Source organism: Larimichthys crocea, unplaced genomic scaffold (genome assembly GCF_000972845.2).
Source record: "Larimichthys crocea isolate SSNF unplaced genomic scaffold, L_crocea_2.0 scaffold539, whole genome shotgun sequence".
In the NCBI taxonomy this organism is placed as follows: Eukaryota; Metazoa; Chordata; class Actinopteri; family Sciaenidae; genus Larimichthys; species Larimichthys crocea.
In genome coordinates this window covers 132,092-150,690 of record NW_020857047.1, presented here as the reverse complement: position 1 = coordinate 150,690, position 18,599 = coordinate 132,092, and the positions used below count along the sequence as shown (strand labels likewise).

General features: G+C 43.3%; 2 protein-coding genes across 7 annotated transcripts in view; one reads left to right on the top strand and one right to left on the bottom strand.

Moving 5' to 3' along the window:
• slit2 (slit homolog 2 (Drosophila)) overlaps positions 1-16,057 on the top strand; it is an 88,157-nt gene extending 72,100 nt beyond the window's left edge. For 5 of the 6 annotated variants that reach the window (XM_019266204.2, XM_019266202.2, XM_019266203.2 and 2 more), the window contains 14 exons: positions 566-637; positions 747-818; positions 1,992-2,155; positions 3,349-3,473; positions 3,702-3,799; positions 4,956-5,095; positions 7,950-8,043; positions 8,640-8,777; positions 9,906-10,146; positions 10,779-10,909; positions 10,993-11,147; positions 12,300-12,654; positions 12,747-12,961; positions 14,148-16,057. In XM_019266204.2, the coding sequence (XP_019121749.2) occupies positions 566-637; positions 747-818; positions 1,992-2,155; positions 3,349-3,473; positions 3,702-3,799; positions 4,956-5,095; positions 7,950-8,043; positions 8,640-8,777; positions 9,906-10,146; positions 10,779-10,909; positions 10,993-11,147; positions 12,300-12,654; positions 12,747-12,961; positions 14,148-14,404 (2,257 nt within the window). In that variant the 3' untranslated portion in view covers positions 14,405-16,057. Of the gene's footprint in view, positions 1-565; positions 638-746; positions 819-1,991; positions 2,156-3,348; positions 3,474-3,701; positions 3,800-4,955; positions 5,096-7,949; positions 8,044-8,639; positions 8,778-9,905; positions 10,147-10,778; positions 10,910-10,992; positions 11,148-12,299; positions 12,655-12,746; positions 12,962-13,168; positions 13,213-14,147 lie in introns of all 6 variants that reach the window. The other variant, XM_027276750.1, reaches the window with a different exon arrangement.
• Positions 16,058-16,378: 321 nt separating this feature from the next.
• LOC113745231 (intelectin-like) overlaps positions 16,379-18,599 on the bottom strand; it is a 7,004-nt gene continuing 4,783 nt past the window's right edge. The window contains exons 3-6 of the mRNA XM_027276749.1: positions 18,088-18,246; positions 17,888-18,005; positions 17,661-17,764; positions 16,379-17,578 (exon numbers count right to left, since the gene is read on the bottom strand). Coding sequence (XP_027132550.1) covers positions 17,429-17,578; positions 17,661-17,764; positions 17,888-18,005; positions 18,088-18,246 — 531 coding nt within the window. The 3' untranslated portion in view covers positions 16,379-17,428. The remainder of the gene's footprint in view (positions 17,579-17,660; positions 17,765-17,887; positions 18,006-18,087; positions 18,247-18,599) is intronic.

Below are 18,599 nucleotides of genomic sequence, written 5' to 3'. Positions count from 1 at the left end.
GTCCCATGTGGGCCACCTACTGTACAAAACTCATGGGAACCTTTTTTTGTTGTTGTTTGTTTGTTTCGATGCACTGTTGGCAAAAAAAAGCAAACAAGCAACTGCATATGCAGCCTGAGGCAGTTGGAAATATTCTCACCACACAGCCAAAAGCACAAGAAAATGCTGACCTCATACAAACCACTGAAAAAAAAAAACGACAAAATGATCATAAATAATGCAGAATAATAAAAAAAATCATTTAAGGGGTGGAAGGTGGACTGGTTTGAGGACAACAGTACATCATCTATACATGATAAGTCGTGTTCCTAGACTTAAATGTGTAAATGTGGTGGAAAACACATAAAAATATGATCAACAGGGCAAAAAAATACTTTGTTTGTGCTCGTAGTGCGTGGATGGATGTGATGCGATGTGCGTGCCTGCGTTTGCTCGACTGCTTTGCTCAGTGGAATGTAGTTATAAACAGGATTGTGCTCTGAAATGCCTGGCCTTGCATTTGAAGATATCTTGAAAAGGTTTCTACATTCGTCTCCATGCCAACATGTTTATTCTGTGTGTAAAGAATCCTGAGCTACAACCGCCTGCGGTGCATACCTGTGAGGGCGTTCGATGGACTCAAGAGTCTCCGTTTGCTGTGAGTGGTGGGAAACGCCGCACAGACGTAGTCTTCAGACTCCTTTTCTATATTTCTGTGCACCTTCTTCTCTTTCATCCCCTTCGTTCTCTCGCCCCCTTTCACTCAGGTCTCTCCATGGTAACGACATATCACTGATACCAGAGGGAGCCTTCAAAGACCTGTCATCGCTCTCCCACTTGTGAGTGACATAACAACACACACACACACAGACACACACACACTGCTGTTCTTGTCCATCTCTTGGATTGGAGTCTCCATCCTTTCACCTTATAGAATTGCAAAATAAGGAAAACACATTATCATGACAAAAGAGCCTTTTTGAAATCACCAGAAAGGAAAATATCTGTTAGATGAGGCTCGTCCATGAATGAATCTGTCTGCCAACGTTTCTAGAGCTACCTCCGTTCTCCTGCTGTCCTCTCTAAATAGTTTACACCTGTATCCTGTCCCTTTATTTCTACTATATGAAATAGATTCATATACTTACTATTAAAATTAAAGGAGCTCTGTCACCTCACACCAAGAAAGTTCTTGGTTTGAATCCCCCCAGCCGACGATGAACTGCCGACCTGCCGACCTGCCCAGTGCCGAATAATCTGAATAATCTGCACCGATACTTGAACAGGGAGGATTTTCTTGGTTTACTGATGGTTTGTAGCATCACAGTGCCACGGGTCATTCAGGTGATGGATGGAAGTGAAAGATGATGCTACTAGTAATAACGTGAGTTAGCTGCTGGTGGGAATGCCGATGAGGGAGCGTCCGCCCCGGGGGCGCTCACTAGGATCAGCACCACGGATAGCGGTTGGGACAGGCAGACCGTTAGACCATCACACCCTCTTACCTCCTCTTTGACTGCAGGAACGAGAACACGTATAAATGAAAAGCTTATACGAAAAACTAAAGCTCTGGCAGCAAAGGATCACAGAACTATTAGCCGAGTAATCAGTGAGAAGTGTTAGGTTATAAAAAGTGCTGCTAATATGATTTGTTGCTCGTCAGATTGTAGCCAAGTGGCTGATGAATGAGCCTTTGTGGAGCATGAATAAAGCAGCTGATGCCAATGGAAGCACGAGCTCAGTGCTTTGCCTGATTAATGCAGTCTCACGTGTCAAATATAGAAATAACATTATTTTTGAGTTCGTGAGAAGAGTTAGAACTGATACCGCCGATGACGTACAGCTCTGCCTGTGAGCGTTTGGACAGTTTGTTTTCGAGCATATCGAATATGAAATGAAACACTGGTGTCATATTTTCTGGCTCTTTCCTTGCCACTGTGGCCAAGTGTTTGCACTATGCTCTATGATTTGAATATTGTGCTCACTCGCCTTGCTCTCATCCCGGCTTTCAGGGCTCTGGGTGCCAACCCTCTGTACTGTGACTGCCACATGCAGTGGCTATCAGACTGGGTGAAGAGCGGCTACAAGGAGCCCGGCATCGCCCGCTGTGCCGGGCCCGGTGACATGACAGACAAGCTGCTGCTCACCACGCCTTCCAAGAAGTTCACCTGCACAGGTAAACATCCGCTGTCTCACACAAGCACATGGCAGTAGATAAACGGTATATTATATCAAATACAAACACACTGTTGAACACTTGAAGAGGACTCCACAAGTTGCCATTTACAGAACCGTGAATTTAATTTAAATAACTAAAATCCACAGATTCTAGCTGCTGACTGTTAAACCTTATGATATCACACTGACCATGAATACGTGACTGAAACCTATTTTTAACCTAATTTAACTGACGCGCTGTAGAAGTCCCGGGTCCTTGTGGTTTTCTGGTGCCAGGTAAAGTAGCCGATCATCTCCCAGTATTTCCTCCTCAGTCTCTCCTCCTCCTCCTCCTCGAGACAGTCCCAGCCCGGTTTTCCTCGTCCTTTGAGTCCTGACCTGACCAAACCACTCTTCTTTCCTCTCAGCCCTCGTGTTCTGACCGGCTCTGTGTGTCCCGACTGTTAGAACTCGATGTTCTGTCATGAAATGTGTGTGTGTGTGTCGTCTGTACATGTCACGGCCCTGCAAATGATTTTCTAGAATACAAGTATTTCAATGTTTACCTTACAGTACTGTCTTCATCTGCTGCAAAGCTTTTCGTACACCTGTTGTGTACTCACTGTATAAGCAAGCACAAGATAAAAAACCAAAGGATGATCATCACTATAGTATTCTCCTCTAAGAGGAGGCTTCTTCTTCTAGGGCTGACTGTGAACCGTAGTTTAGCCAGTTTTTGGTCAGTCTATCTCGGTTAAAGTATCAAGGAAGTGGAAGTTCCACACCCATAAATGTTACAAAGACTCAGGAAGCTTTGCAGAGTTTGAAACCACCACCAGTCACCACAGATGGACTTTAATGTATGGAGCTGTTTTATGTGGAGTATTTATTGTTTCGTGGTTGTTCTTTGTCTATCTGCCCAGGGACAACAGATGCAAATTAGCTTAGTTAGTCAACTCTGGTGCAATTACTTTTAATTGTGAGCGGTCCCTGTAAAAAAAAATCAACAAAATAACAGCAGTACAGTCAGACAACGATAAAGCATAAAAAGTTGACTGATGCAAAGTTTATGCAGGACCCTGATAACGTACAGCTGTCTGAGTGTACGTCAGTCTGTGTGTGTGTGTCCACTCGTTTTACTCCCCTACATGTAGACCATTATATAATGTGTTTTCGTGTGTGTGTGTGTGTGTGTGTGTTTGCGTCACACAGGTCCAGTAGATATGAGTATCCAGGCTAAGTGTGAGCCCTGCCTGTCCAACCCCTGCAAGAACGATGGCACCTGCTCCAATGACCCGGTGCACTACTACCGCTGTACATGCCCCTATGGATTTAAGGTACACACACACACACACACACACACACACACACACACAGAGTTGCATTCACTTGCTCAAGAGTCAAGACAACTTTTTGCAGGCATCAATTTAAGACCTGTGTTTTCGCACGCTTCAGCAAGTGAATATGCCCCTTTGGGCTTTCCATACACACACGCACAGACTATTCCTATAAGTACTAAATATATATATATATATGTGTGTGTGTGTGTGTGTGTTTGCATGTAGGGGCAGAACTGTGAGGAGCCCATTCACGCCTGCATCAGTAACCCGTGCCAGAACGGAGGCACCTGCCACCTGAAGGAAGGAGAAGGGAGCAACTTTTGGTGAGAGATTATTAAAAAATATTTTTTTTATCTTCTTTACATCCTGGTTAGTTTGGGATATTATTCCTGTACGGGTTATGTTTAAGAGGCTTTCTAACTATTTTACACATAAATGTAAAGACATATTTAAGATTTAGGAAGATAGTGAGTATATCAAGATGACAATATCAAAAATATAAGACAATAAAGGCCATGAAAACTTGCTTGAGTGCCCCTCAAAGTTAAACGTATAAGAGCAAGTACTGTATATGAAATATTCCTTTATGTTTACCTAAAAATATAGATATAAAACATCAATGCACACACCTGCAGAGCTTGTTTAAATGCACAGAGAGGTGGTAAACACCAGAAACATTAGTTACCGCTGAACCAGTGGTTATTGAGAGCACATTAGTGGATGTAGCGTGTGCTGTGTGCACCCTCCAGAGATGATTCTATCAATGATATTGCTGCGCTCGCTAATGACAGGTGGGAATTAGTGTACAGGAGGTAAAGAGCTCGGGGGACCAGTTGTGTCCTCAGTCTGTCTCCGAGCCGCAGAGCCTCGCTGTGAGAATCGCTTTCTCTTCATTAGGCTGTTTAGTATTAACAGGAGGGGAGCTAACGCCTGTCTGCCCGCTCCGAGCACATTTTAACCTCCCACACAGACAATTAGACCGGCCCCAAATCACTGATCCTCCCGTTTCTCTTCCCTCTGCCCTCTCTCTCTCTTTTCTGTTACTTCAGTCGTCCTCTTCGTGTCTGTATTTCCATCTTTGCGCGCTTTCTTTGCCTTCTCCGGCATAAGGGGGTGGAATATTCATCATGAAGAGCTGTCATTGACTATATAATGAGAAATTAATCCACCCGAGTGTGTGCCGCATAAGAGCTCTTTATTAGACCGATAATATACCACTCTCTGTGTGTGTGTGTGTGTGTGTGTGTGTGTGTGTGTGTGTGTACGCAGTAATAAACCTGAGTAGTAGTTACAGAGTTGAGGCACGCTCACGTTAACAGAATAATGACTCTCTGCTGGGGATATGTAGATAGAGCTGACACTGCTGTTATGAGCTGCACGCATGGATTGTGTGTGTGTGTATGTGTGTGTGTGTGTATCATTGTACTGTATGTGGCCCTACATTTGATTCCTGCTTATTGGTGTGTGTGTATCTCTCAGGTGTGTGTGTCCAGAGGGCTTTGAAGGCGACGCGTGCGAGATCAACATCGATGACTGCGAGGACAACGACTGCGAGAACAACTCCACCTGCGTCGATGGCATCAACAACTACACGTGCATGTGCTCACCGGAGTACACAGGTAACACGTTAAACCCCCGTCCCTGTATTCCCGGTTCAGATTGTTCAAATTTGCTTGTCCGTCATTTTGATTTGGCAGATCGCTCAAAAGACTACAATACCCATGAGTCTTGTCTGCCGTTGCCGTAGAATCTGAGCAAATTCAAAACGCTTCGTCGTGCAGTTGAGAACAAAAGATGTCCTCATAGTTGCTGAACTAAATTGTGATTTGTCCCGAGTTTCAGAGTGCGATATCACTGTTATTATGGACGGCTGTATCTGTTCAAAAACGAGTCCAGCAGCAGTCAGCCCTTCTCGGCGTCTGTCTTTCAGCCTTTTATTTCACCAACGACTAAAAGTCAGTCCCAGATTTACCTGGCAGCTTCTTGCTCGCTCACTCTCTCCTTTACTTTTCTCAGCTTCCTCCGTTAACATCCCTTTCGGTCTTTTTGCCTCTGTCATAAAGTCCATAGAGGCTGCTGCTGAGCCTGGTTACACTGTCTGCTTGCCCAGCTCCAGTTCTGGCACGACACTGGCTCCACCTCCAAACATCCCTCCGCTCCCCAAGCCTAAAAAACCTCCTCTTCTTCCCGTTGGTCCAAAATCAGTGAAATAGTTGGTGGTGTGTGACTTAGTGCCGTAAAGCGTAAAACGTACTTCTCACGACCCGGAGCCCAAAGTTACATAGACGTAGGAATGACAGCCGTTCACCTGATCACACATCAATGTAGCATCAACATGATTTAAAAATCTGTTGCACAATGTCGCTTCAACATTTTAAACTTTCTATCAAAGAATCAGACATTTGTGATGCTGTTTCTGAGTTAAACACCGCTCCGAGTTGTAATAGTGCTCCACCTGTGAGTAACATCGACAATGGGACAAATAAAACTCGACTCCTGCACACAGATCATACTCGGTTCTGACTAACGCTGCTCTGTTGCTACTTTGTTTGTCTGCTTTTGCACTGTGCTAATCATCTCTGACTGCTAACCTTTGTGGCGGTGTTCTCTCTCTGTATTTCTGTCTCGCTCTGCTTTCTATCATCTGTCGTCTGTTTTGTTTTGTTTGTTTGTTTGTTTGTTGTTGTTTTTTCGTTTTTCTTTTCGTGGTTGCAGCTGCTACCAATGAGGTGGAGAGAGGTTAGTCTGTTCTTCTCTCTGCCCCTCCTGTGCCTTTCTCCTTCTTTCCATCCTTTTCCTTCCTCCCCTCATTTCCTGTGCTTTCTCCACGCTTCCCCAAGAAATCTGATATCCAGCACCACAGATTCAACACGCTGTATGCAGTCATGTTCCATGTTAGCCGTGCATGTCCTTGATGTTCAAACAGACCACTCAGTTTGTATTCACAGATATCTGGAGTTATTCTGCTTGCTGCTTTATGCATACATATTGTTTACCATACTAAAGTCAAAGTAAACTGTGTCAAGTAAACATTCTGACATTAAAGGAGAAGGTCGGTGATATTCTATATTTTTGTTATTGTCAGACATTCCCATGAAAAAGACCAAAATCAACAGCGTGTTTATCCCAATACTTCCCAATTTCAATCCGCTGGTCTGTGGCTGCTTCCTCCACAAAATGTAAATCTTTAGAAATTGCTCAGAAATATACACTTTCATTTTTCAAAAGGGCTCCTTAAATATCTGGGCACTGTCGTCTTTTAACAAAACGATACTCAGACGTGAGTCAATTCTGCATTTGGCCGGGATTATTTTAGTCCGCGTATGTGGGATCAGCTCGATGAAAACAACAGTGCTTAGTAGTCGGGTTTTTGTTTGGTTTTACTTTTTTGGAGGAATAAGCTACGTCGAGCTTTAACTGCACAGAGAATACTAAAACACTGACATCATTTTATTGTTGATTTTGGTCTCTTCATGGTGTTTTTGAGCGATTTGTTTGACAGCGGCAGCTGAAAAGTGGAAGGGCCCTTTGTAAATGTGTTAGGGTTAGGTGAGCTACCTGTGTGCCTCATGTCATGGTGTCTTTTAACAATAAGTAAAATCTAGGACATCATCCACCTTCCTTTGAGTAAATATAATGTTGATGTCCCATAAACTGAGACGATAAGTAGTCTGCTGCCAACTCTTCATTAGCTTGTACAAATATAAATGTACGTATAATTGACATAATTCATCCACCCATCCCGATCAGCACTTTATTTTACAGAAGGTTTCACTCGTCAACGTGTTGATTGTCTTTTAGATACAACTCACCAATTCTCTTAATGGCAGCTGGGGCCTCTTTATCAGCATTTCTAAAACTAATAGACTGGGAAAAGATGACACCCACTGTTTAATTATAAAGTATGTGAGTTTCTGTTTAAAAATAAGAATCTATTAAGCTAATATAATTGCTTTTCAGAAAGTGAGGCACCACAGTTATCATGTAATTATTCCCAGAGTGGACTCTGTGCTGTCAGGAGTATTGGTTTATTCCCTGACGCCTCATCAGTGATTCGTTCGAAGTTCAGATTTTTCAGGAACGTCGGGATACACACCGGAATATTATCAGGAATATGACATTCGCAGAGATGAGATCATTTATCAGACCACTGTGTTGGTCCTGGCCACAAGAGACTCATCCATCATCAGAGTACACACCCATACAACAGAGTGCACACACTGCGGCACAGACGCACGCAGTGCTGCATACACACACGCACACGCACACACACACAGATGCTCAGTCGTACTAAGATGCAGAAGCAGAATCACACTGTGAGATGTTTATATTATAATTCACTTTGATTTATTTATTATTTTTGTGAATGCTGTGCAAAGTATTGAAAAGATTTGTGTGTGTGTGTGTGTGTGTGTGTGTGTGTGTGTGTGTGTGTGTGTGTGTGTGTGTGTGTGCGCTTGTGTGTGTTCCTAGGGGAGCTATGCGAAGAGAAACTGGATTTCTGCGCTCCAGAGCTGAACCCATGTCAGCACGACTCAAAGTGCATTTTGACCCCTCAGGGATACAAGTGAGTGGACTACACACAACAAATGCACACATACACACACACAAAAACATACATGCACACACACGTATGCAGAGATGGTGGAGTTAGTGATTTCTTGTTTCACTCCCACAGGATTTGAGTACCAACATTTCTCACACTGAAATAAACGAGTTGCTGTTTCTTTTCCTCTGCTGTGTGTGTCTAGGTGTGTGTGTGTGTGTGTGTGTGTGTGTGTGTGTGTGTGCTTGTGTGCCCCGTTGCTAAGCTGTATAAAGTTATTAACACTTAAAAACATACGAGGTCTGGAAGCCAGTGATCCTCATCAGGCATCTTGAAACCGTAAACTTTCATTGTCTGGATCTGACTTTACTTTGTGTATTCTGGCACCTGGTTGAGATCAGGACTGTGTGTGTCTGTGTGTCTATGTGTGTGTGTTATTACTATGGATTTGTACAACTCCAGGTCCAGAGGGAGCTCCTAGTGTTAAAATATATTAAACAATTACACCAAATCCAGCCCAGAGGCAAATAATGTATGTTTAACTAAGAAGTCTGCTGAGGATTAAACTAATTTCTGTGTGTGTGTGTGTGTGTGTGTATTATGTTTGGACGTTATAGGTGTGAGTGCACTCCAGGCTACATAGGCGAGCACTGTGAGCTGGACTATGACGACTGTGAAGAAAACAAGTGTCAGAACGGAGGTCAGTGCATTGACGCTGTCAACGGATACACCTGCGTCTGTCCAGAGGGATACAGGTAAGATCACGTACCCGTCACGTCAAAGCACGATTCTCCTGCGGTGCATGTTAACACTTCTAACAGATTTTAAATGTTTTATATCTTTACAAACTTAAGCGTACACATTTGCTTGAACATTTTCTTTAATGTGGTAAAACGTGTTTTCTCCCCTGACTCTGAGCTGAAGGTGTATTCATTTGCAGTGTGTGGTGTAGAGGAGGCTCCACCTCATGTTCAGTATCAGTTATTGCTGTTTATTCATGAGGAAAATTTGATTTATTCCATAAAGTTTTAACATAGTTTGCTTTGTGAAGACAGTTTAAAGAAACAGAAATACTTTCAACATGCTAAACAGAAACATGCCTTCAATCACAGTGTTTGTTATGTGCTTTAAATTTATCATAATGACGAGACATGAGGCAGATTTTTAATTGCTCTCCTTAACATTAAGGATAATATTCTGCAGGTGGCAAAATGTATCAAAAAGGTTGGAGCAGATAAAGTAAACGTAAAATCTCTGGCACAAAACATCAAACCACGACACGATTCCATCAAGTGTCTCGCTTGATTACTGCTCTCTTTGCAAATGATTTAAAACACTCACACACTTCTCATGTCAAAGTACGATCCTCTTTACAAACAGGGTCTGTAATAGTTTGCTGCTTTCTCCCCCCTCACACTGAGCTGAATGTGTATTTATTTGCAATCAGTGGTGTAGAAGAGGCTCCCCCTGATGTTCATCACCAGTTATTGCTGTTTATCTGTCTGTTTTTTTCTGCTGTACACATTGCATGGATCCGTCTGTTGACCTTTCTCAAAGTTTCATTGTCATTTTGTGGTTATGAATTTTGGGAGGAGGAACTATTTTGAATACTCTCCTCCATGCTGGTGTGTTCGGGGCTTGTTTTCCCAATAGTGTAGCTTATTTTGGGGGGCTGATAACTTTAAAACTGTCCTTGAACGCTCCAATAAAAACCTCAGTTTGACAGTGAAAAACAAAAATGAAAACATGCCCACACTCACACAATTTCAAGCAAGTTTTAAATCTCTAGAAAGCCTTTTCTACATGCAAACTCTGTGTAATTCATGCATCACCATCATACTTATAATCTACAATAACAGCTGTATTCAATGTGTGTGCTGCAGCGGGTTATTCTGCGAGTTCGCTCCCCCGATGGTCCTTCCTCGCACCAGCCCCTGCGACAACCACGAGTGCCTCAACGGGGCGCAGTGCGTCGTCATGGGAACAGACCCCCGCTGCCAGTGTCTCCACGGCTACGAGGGCGAACGGTGCGAGACGCTCGTCAGCGTCAACTTTGTCAACCGCGAGTCCTACTTGCAACTTCCCTCCAGTCTGCTCTCACCGGAGACCAACATCAGCCTACAGGTGCGAGCTGGTTGTTTAACCGCCCTCTCCATGGTATCGGTTCAGACATATTTTTCTTTCAGGAGTTAGTTGCCCCAGTCCCAGTTTGTGCCTCTCATGTCCTAGAACACATTCAGGTCACAGATGTAACACTGTGTGACTGAATGTCTGACACGTTCCCAGAACGTCTGCAAGTGCTGAGGGCAGTCCAAACCCACAGTTCATCTAGTCTGCAAGCCGACTCTCTGCAGACTTCCAGAGAGTCTGCTTGATTGTAGATCATAGACAGCATAAGACATGGACATCACCCAGAGGTTTCTGAAGAGCTGATGTAAAGCTCAGAGTATGTTTCTATAGCAATGAGTGAAACTTAAAGCCTGCCTATCAGCAACTTATTGCCATCCTCGCAGACTTGACATGAAATGAGGGCTCAGTCTGCAAGTCAAGAGGGTGGACATTTGACTTGTGACTTAAATAGATGTTAATATGCACACACTGGTCCTAGCAGAGACCAAAAGCAGAGCTAAAAGACAGTAAATATTGGACTTAAGTGGAAAATATCAACTTAAAAGGTGATGATGTGTCAATACAAAATGTATGTATAAATCAATACAAAGTTCATATCTTCATTTGTATTATTTATGTGTTTTCAGATCGCTACAGATGAGGACAGTGGTGTGTTATTATACAAAGGAGACAATGATCACATTGCCATGGAGCTGTACAGGGGACGCCTCAGGGTCAGCTACGATACCGGATCTTACCCTCCATCTGCTATATACAGGTACCTGCACACGCGAGCAGAACTGCACTCAGTGACATGATGGATGATACAAATGTTTAGACCCAATCTCTCCATTCTCTCAGTGTGGAGACAGTGAATGATGGCAGCTTTCATGCCGTGGAGTTGGTAGCATCAGACCAGACTTTGTCTCTGTCCATCGACGGCGGGCCGCCCAAATCCATCAACTCCATCAGCAAACAGTCCACGCTCAACATAGATTCTCCGCTTTACCTGGGAGGTAAGGACCCGAGTATAACGTGTGTGTGTGTCTGTGTGAATGACTCAAGACAAAGTCATGATTGATACTGCAGATTATAGAGGACAACTGCATAGATTTCTGCATGCATGAGGACGATTTGTCTTAATCTATAAAACATCATTTGTTTTGTGAAGACTTATAAAGAAACAGGATGCAAATTAATGTCCTGATTCACATTGTTGGTTATGTGTGCTAAGTGTATCATAATATATATTTAGAGAGACCCAACAGTGCCCACCATGAGCGAGCACTTGGCGACAGCGGCAAGGAAAAACCTTCAGAGAGAGACAAAGATGCACAGCAGGAATATTAATAATTACTATAATTATAGTAGAAATGTGACTAATAATAGTAATAGTGGGAATAATAATAACAGTATTTGTAGTGGACGTGAAGCCGGACCACAGCAGCAGGCGCAGCACCAATCCCTGATCGCTGAGAAAGCTGAAAAACTCTGGGGAAGAAGCTGAGTTAGTAACATGTTGAATATGTTCAGTCTAGGCTTATAGCAGCAGCAGCATAACTAAGGGATGGTTCAGGACTCAGCTGAGTCAGCTCTAACTGTAGGATCTATCAAAAAGTCTTAAGTCTACTCTCAAACGTGGAGAGGAGCTTGATAGCTGAAGGCTCTGACTCCCATTCTGCTTTTGGAGAACCACAAAGAACATGTCTGCGTTAATTACTCTCCTCAAATCTGTCGTCCTCTGCTATTTGTTGCAGTTTCTGGTATCTCTGGCACAAAACATCTAAACCACGTGTAACCTTGAGGTGCATTTTGATCCTGATTTGAAGCCATTAAGAAATTTCACTAGAAGTAGTGATTTGTTTTTTTGTTTTTTGGCAAGTTAAAGCCATTTGTCTCTCAGAAAATTTCTGATAATTGAATGCACCCTTTTATCAACTGCCTCGCTTGATCACTGCTCTCTTTTAGTACCCCAGAAAAAAGATAAACTGCAAATTGTTGAAAACACTGCAGCATTTGTGCTGGTCTGTTTTCATCATTTGTCACGTCTGATCTTCTGGCAAGGACAATTTACTTGTCCTCAAGCCAGCACACACAGGGGATTAGAATTAGTAGGTTTTAGTATTTAATCAATTGTCTGCCTTCTAATCGCTCCTTTCTTTCTCCAGGTATGCCAGAACGTGCCTCTGCCTCCGGTGGTCTCTCGTCCTTGCAGCAAAGCACAGGCGGACGCAACGGCACGAGCTTCCACGGCTGCCTCCGTAACCTGTACATCAACGGGAAGCTCCAGGACCTGGGTGCCGGGCTGGGGCCAGGAGCTCCAGGTTCTGGGACTGCACAGAGCACCACCAGACAGTGGCTGGGCCACGGGGTGGAGCCAGGCTGCCAGCCCTGCCAGAGAGGCGCCTGCGTCCAGGGTGACTGCCACCCAACAGGGCACCGGGGCTTCACCTGCACCTGCCACCCCGGCTGGACAGGGACACTGTGTGACCAGCAAGTCAACAACCCCTGCGACGGCAACAAGTGAGGCTTTTGGATGCAAAGAGAAACCTAGCTGGAAGATTTGTCTCCACATCCGTCCACATCTTTTATCTTTCCTGTCTCTCCATCCTCAGGTGTATCCACGGTACCTGCCTTCCAATCAACTCCTACTCCTACTCCTGTCGCTGCCAGCCTGGTTTTGCTGGCGTGCTCTGTGATGAGCAGGACCAGGATGCGGCTAACCCCTGCAGTCTGTCTCGCTGTAAACATGGAAAATGTAGAGTGTCGGGCCTGGGGAAGGCATACTGCGAGTGCAACAGCGGATACACAGGAGAGGCGTGCGACAGAGGTCAGCGTGTGTAAATTATTACAGTGAAATGACTTCTAATAATAATTCAATAACAATATCTGACTCACGTTTCTCTCAGCAGAACTTCTCAGCTTCGGCTTTGCTGTCTGTTAACCTTCACTTACAGTCTCTGAGCAGTGTGTGCGTGTCTAACAGTGTCTAGTGTGTCTGCATTAACGCTTCTAACCCGTTGCTTCTTCAACTCAGCATCTCCTGAGCTTCCTCTTAATCCCTCGAGGGGGGTTACTCAGGTGAGAGTGACTGATCACATCTTACTGTCCGCCTCTTTTTTTTCCCCTCTTTGTTCCTCTCCGACGCAACCCAGACTACATCTTCCCACTGCCCGCTGCTCCACCTCATCTTTTGATTTATTGACAGTTCAAGAATGTCATAGTATCTAACTTTAAAATAATAAAATACTTGTCTTCATATATACATTTTTTTAACTAGAGCTGACAAGAAACAAGAAATAAATCCCAAAAAACACACTTCATGATTATATCCCAATATCGATAACACACACAAACAAGCAGGAGAATTTGCGTCTCATGAACTTGATTCCACCGTTGGAGCTGATCACGGCCGTTCTAGATAACGGCTGTGAGCCTGCTTCAGCCTCTGATCTGCAGATTTACGAATCAAGCAGCACAAAGCAGATGAAAGCTGAAGCTGGCAGGAAGACCAAAAAAAAAAAAAAAAAAAAAAAAAAAAGACATAGAGAGTCCGGCCAAAGACTCCAGATCATAAAAACAGACAAAAAGGAAACCGTTAAACTATGTAGCCTACTTACTCATGACAGAGGCACATAAATCCAGGAAAAATGAACAATTCTGAGCAAGATAACAAAGTCTGGTGGGCAAAAACGCTTATGAAACACTCCTTGTAGGGCATTAAGCCACACAGAGAGCAGCGTCGCAGAGATGTGCTCGGTGGAATCGAGAAAGTTAAATTTAAAAAGTTGTTTAAAGATACAAATCATTTTATTTGAAGAACCCTCGCTCTGAATTTGATTGAAATTTTTATGCTATCTTCACAAATCTCATTCATTTTTACCATGTTGGCAAATTTCTTGTGTCACCCCTCATCGTGTCACTTTGTCTCATTTTACCGTCCTCTGTCTGATATGTTGACATCTCAAAGGGTGGATCGCTTGTAACCTCTCTCTGTTCCCTGCTCATGCCCACAGAGGTGGCCTGCCGAGGGGAACGGGTCCGAGATGTCTACCAGAGACAGCAAGGCTACGCGGCGTGCCAAACCCAGGAGAAGGTCTCCCGTCTAGAGTGTCGGGGCAGCTGCCCGGGGGGAGCAGAAGGACAGGGCACCTGCTGCACCCCCCTCCGCAGCAAACGCAGGAAATACACCTTCCAGTGCACTGACGGCTCTTCTTTCGTCCAGGAAGTGGAGAAAGTGGTCAAATGCGGCTGTACAAAGTGTTCCTCATAAAAAAAAGAGAGAGAGAAGAGAAAAAAAGAAAAAAGAGACAACACCCCTCGGCAGATTTCCTCCCCTCCAGATATGTTTTATGTTCCTCCCCCTCCCCTCCCGCCTTACTTGATCCCCGTGACCCTTCACCCTCCACAGCCCCACCAACCCTGTTTTTTTTGTAAAAACCCTTAAAAAAAAAGGCAAAAAAAAAACAAACAAACAAGAGAAACAACTAAAAAAGAGTTTCTTTTCCTGTCAGTGCTGGACTGATGATTGATGCTTCCTCGGTGGGGATGTCGAATTGTATTGTAAAGTACAAAAACAGACTTATTTTTTATTATGAAGTGGAGAAAAAGACAAAAAAAACAAAAAAAAAAACACAAACACACACACACACACACACACGCAAGAGTTGACTTTTTCCTTACATCTACTTCTTTTTGTTCATGTCATGATGACTCCAATGGTGTGCCACACTGTCTCTCTTCCCTGGAGGACTGACCGGTCACTTGACGGCTGGCCGCCTCCTGTAGACTTCCTGCTTCCCTGTTCTGTGAGTTGTGTGTGTGTGTGTTTTTTTTTTTAGGAGTAACCTTAACTGGTAGTACCACAGACTCATCACTAGGAGGAGCTGCATTAAAGTATGGGAGATGGAGGGGCAGCGATAACCCCTCCACCCTCCTTCTACAACACAAGAAAACCACCACTGTAGTCTGAGGCCGACCTTTCCGAACCCTCTTGAGACTGTGTGTGCGCGACCCTACACACAGCCGTGCTCAAACTTGTGGTATTTTTTACAGCTACTGAACAACACAAACACACAGACACACACACACACACACAAATGCTCTCACCTGTAGACACATATTACCTGCCAGGTTAAATACACTACTCTCTGTTTATCTACCCCCCCTCAACCCCAGTCATGAATGACAAGTATTTATTGTATCATAAATACCTGTACTTATTCAGTAGATCCCCTATGTATCAATCTGATTCTTTTAATATATATTAATTTATATTTGTCCTTATTTTTGTATTAAAAAGACATAATCTGTCAAGATAGCTGAACTAACAAAAATGGTGTCCTTTATTTTGGTTGAAGAGAAGTTGTTTTTTTTTGTTTTTTTTTTTGGATCACTGAAACTATTGTGCTTGCCAGAGACCTTAGTTACATTTTAATCTGCAAATGTGACGTGAAGACATTGTATATTTTTGTCGCGTTTCCTGAGAGTTTGTACTGTGCCATTACCAGAAGGTCTTTATATTAGAGTATAAATGTATAGATAATTTCCCTACCTATGTATTTCACACACAAATCTTGTGAGTAGCATTGACCCTAGAGGATGCTTAGAACTGTTTTTACCTTTTTAACAAATTTATGCTTAAAGAATACTGTGACTTTTTCTAAATGAAACTACTTTGTTAGCCCCTTGGTCTCCGACGTTAACATGTTGCTGCTAAGTTTTTGTACCGTAGACTTGGATCCTGATCTGTATGTTATATAGAACTTCCTGCTCCTACTGTACAGGGGCACTTTGTGTAACAGATAAATATGTCCCCCCACCTCTACACATGTGCATTGTGCTTTATATTCCCCCTCTTCTCCTTCCCCAGACTAATGTCAGTTCCCTGACTGATGTTTGTTTATTAAACACAATATTTACCTCACACTCCTCACCTTTGCTTTTTTTTTTTTTTTTTTCATGTCACACGAGAGAGCTCGTTACAGTTCTGAAGCACAATAACGTGGACGGTAAATCCTCCATCATTCGTTAAAGACACTGTGCTTAAAAGAGAGAACACAAGCTGAGCTTACGTCTTTTCATCCCCTCTTGATCTCTAGGTAAACATAGACCTCCAAAATATAAATTGATTGAATTATAGATTAATTTAATTAACTGATTTACTGCGTGGGTTCTCTCCGGGTACTCCGGCTTCCTCCCACAGTCCAAACACATGCACTTAACAGGTTAATCGGTGACTCTAAATTGGCCGTAGGTGTGTCTGTGAGTGTGAATGGTTGTTTGTCTCTATGTGCCCTGTGATAAGCTGCCGTCTTTTCCAGGGTGTACCTCGCCTCTCGCCCTGAAGTCAGCTGCGATAGGCTCCAGGCCCACCGTCACTGTGACCCCGATGAGGATAAGCGGTTACAGATAATGGATGGAGTTAAAGGAGCAATTTGTAATTTGTAGAGGGCAACATTTCACCTCCTTCCACCCTCAATGCAATGATCCTCTTCATGATCGCTTACAGTGCAAGTATTACCCCAAAAAACAGATTTTGCAATGTTTTGACTGCAATAAACAGATCTGCAAGAAAACAACCTTTGAACAGAATTTGGATCAATGAGGCCTACTTAGTTCATAGTGAAGCTGGAATCGAGAGACTTCCTCGCTTACTTTTCTTCAAGCAATCACCTTTTTTGTCTGGTCTCTGTATAATATGAAGTATCTTAGAACAGAAACAGCAGACAGGTTGAGAAGCCAGAGTGAAGATAAATAACTTTCAAAAAATTAAAAAAAAATAAACTCCTCCTGTCGAGGGCCTAGCAGTTGTATCATCAGTAATTGCCTCCCGTCCCACCCTGTGGGGGCACGCCATAATCTGTTGAATGATCTGATGGGAACCTTTAAGTAAACCAGGCAACACTACCATGTTCACATGTGCTGTTACCTGTGAGATGCTGGCTGGGTGCCAGTGCCTTTGCAGATGTTAAGTAAGGTCCGTTAACCAAAAGTGTGCATGCATCATTACTAAAAGGTTAAAACACAGGAGACAAACACAACCCAGTACAGACAGACTTGATGTTTTATTTGAATATACAGTTCAGTGACGCCACCTTCTGGAGTGCAGCTTAATGACAAATCACTGTTTAATGCAATATTATTTATGACAAAACTCGAACCTCATTCATACACTGCATTCATGCACTGAACTAACAAATTCTATTTTACTTTAAGTTTACAATCATTTGAATTTGTTTAAAATGTATTTTATGTGATTCACTGACTTTACAATGTACATGTGAAAATAATCCTCTCAGCGGTAGAACAGTAACACAGCAGCCTCCCTCATCTCTTTGGAAGCGCTCCAGCCTTGCGAAATTCCCAGTCTGTCCCAGTCAAATGCCGGGAAGTCCCCACACTGTTCATTGTGTTCACGGAAATATCCACCTCCTCCTATACAGTACTGTAGACACACATAAAATTGCACTGTGTATCATTTCCCATCTCTAACTAAAAGCAGAAGTGTGATGTGGATTCAAACTCACGTGTTCAGTGTGGCATCCAGTCGGTTTGACCCCGGAGCAGATAGCCATGGCTGCACGTTCGTTGTTTATTGGTCTGAATGTGATGAAACCTGGTTCAAACTCCGCTTTCAGATGAACAGAAACAAGATGATGAGTTTTTCAAAGACTGCCTTGAAGATCAGGCACCATTGTTATTACTATGGTAACCAAGGTCAAAGGACGTGGCTGTCTTACTCCCTAGCTCTTACTTCTTGGATTGGGTCCATATAACATCTTGGTGGACTCTTTGTCTCCATGGTCATACACAATGGGAACAGCTGGACCTCTGTTGCTGCACGAGCCAACATTGTATCTCACTGGATATCGCTGGAAGAATAAGACAGTTTCATCATGAGAGCACAGACATGCAGGTTTGTTTGCACTGAACACACAAAACATACAAAGTTACCTTGAAGAGCTCAAAGAGGTTTCCTCCATACAGGCGGAGGAAGCGGTTGCTAGTGTGGTAGCGGAGGATGGCTGCCAGGTTCCAGTGCTCCAGTGGGAAGTTGTTGGGAACGTGCCACACAGACATGTCTTCTGCTACTATATCATAGTAACCTGGAGTCTGTGAAGGTGCGCACACACACTATTGTCATGACTCTAATCCTGGTTTAGATCACATTTCGACTAACTAACAATGTCTAATACAATGATGAAGACAATGATAATCTCCACAGTCAAGAGTTATCCCCCATGCTATATTACATTCTTTAAAGCAACATTGTGTAAAAAGAACAATCTTAGAAAAAGTAATAAAAAAATAAAACACGCCCACACACACAGTTCTACCTCCTGGCCACACGTAACATAAGTGTAACACTAAGATTTAACAGCAAGTTTTTCCTACCTGTGCTGATCTCTGTTTTGATTGTTGTGGTTCTTCATCTTCACAGCTATATACTGTATATATATATATAT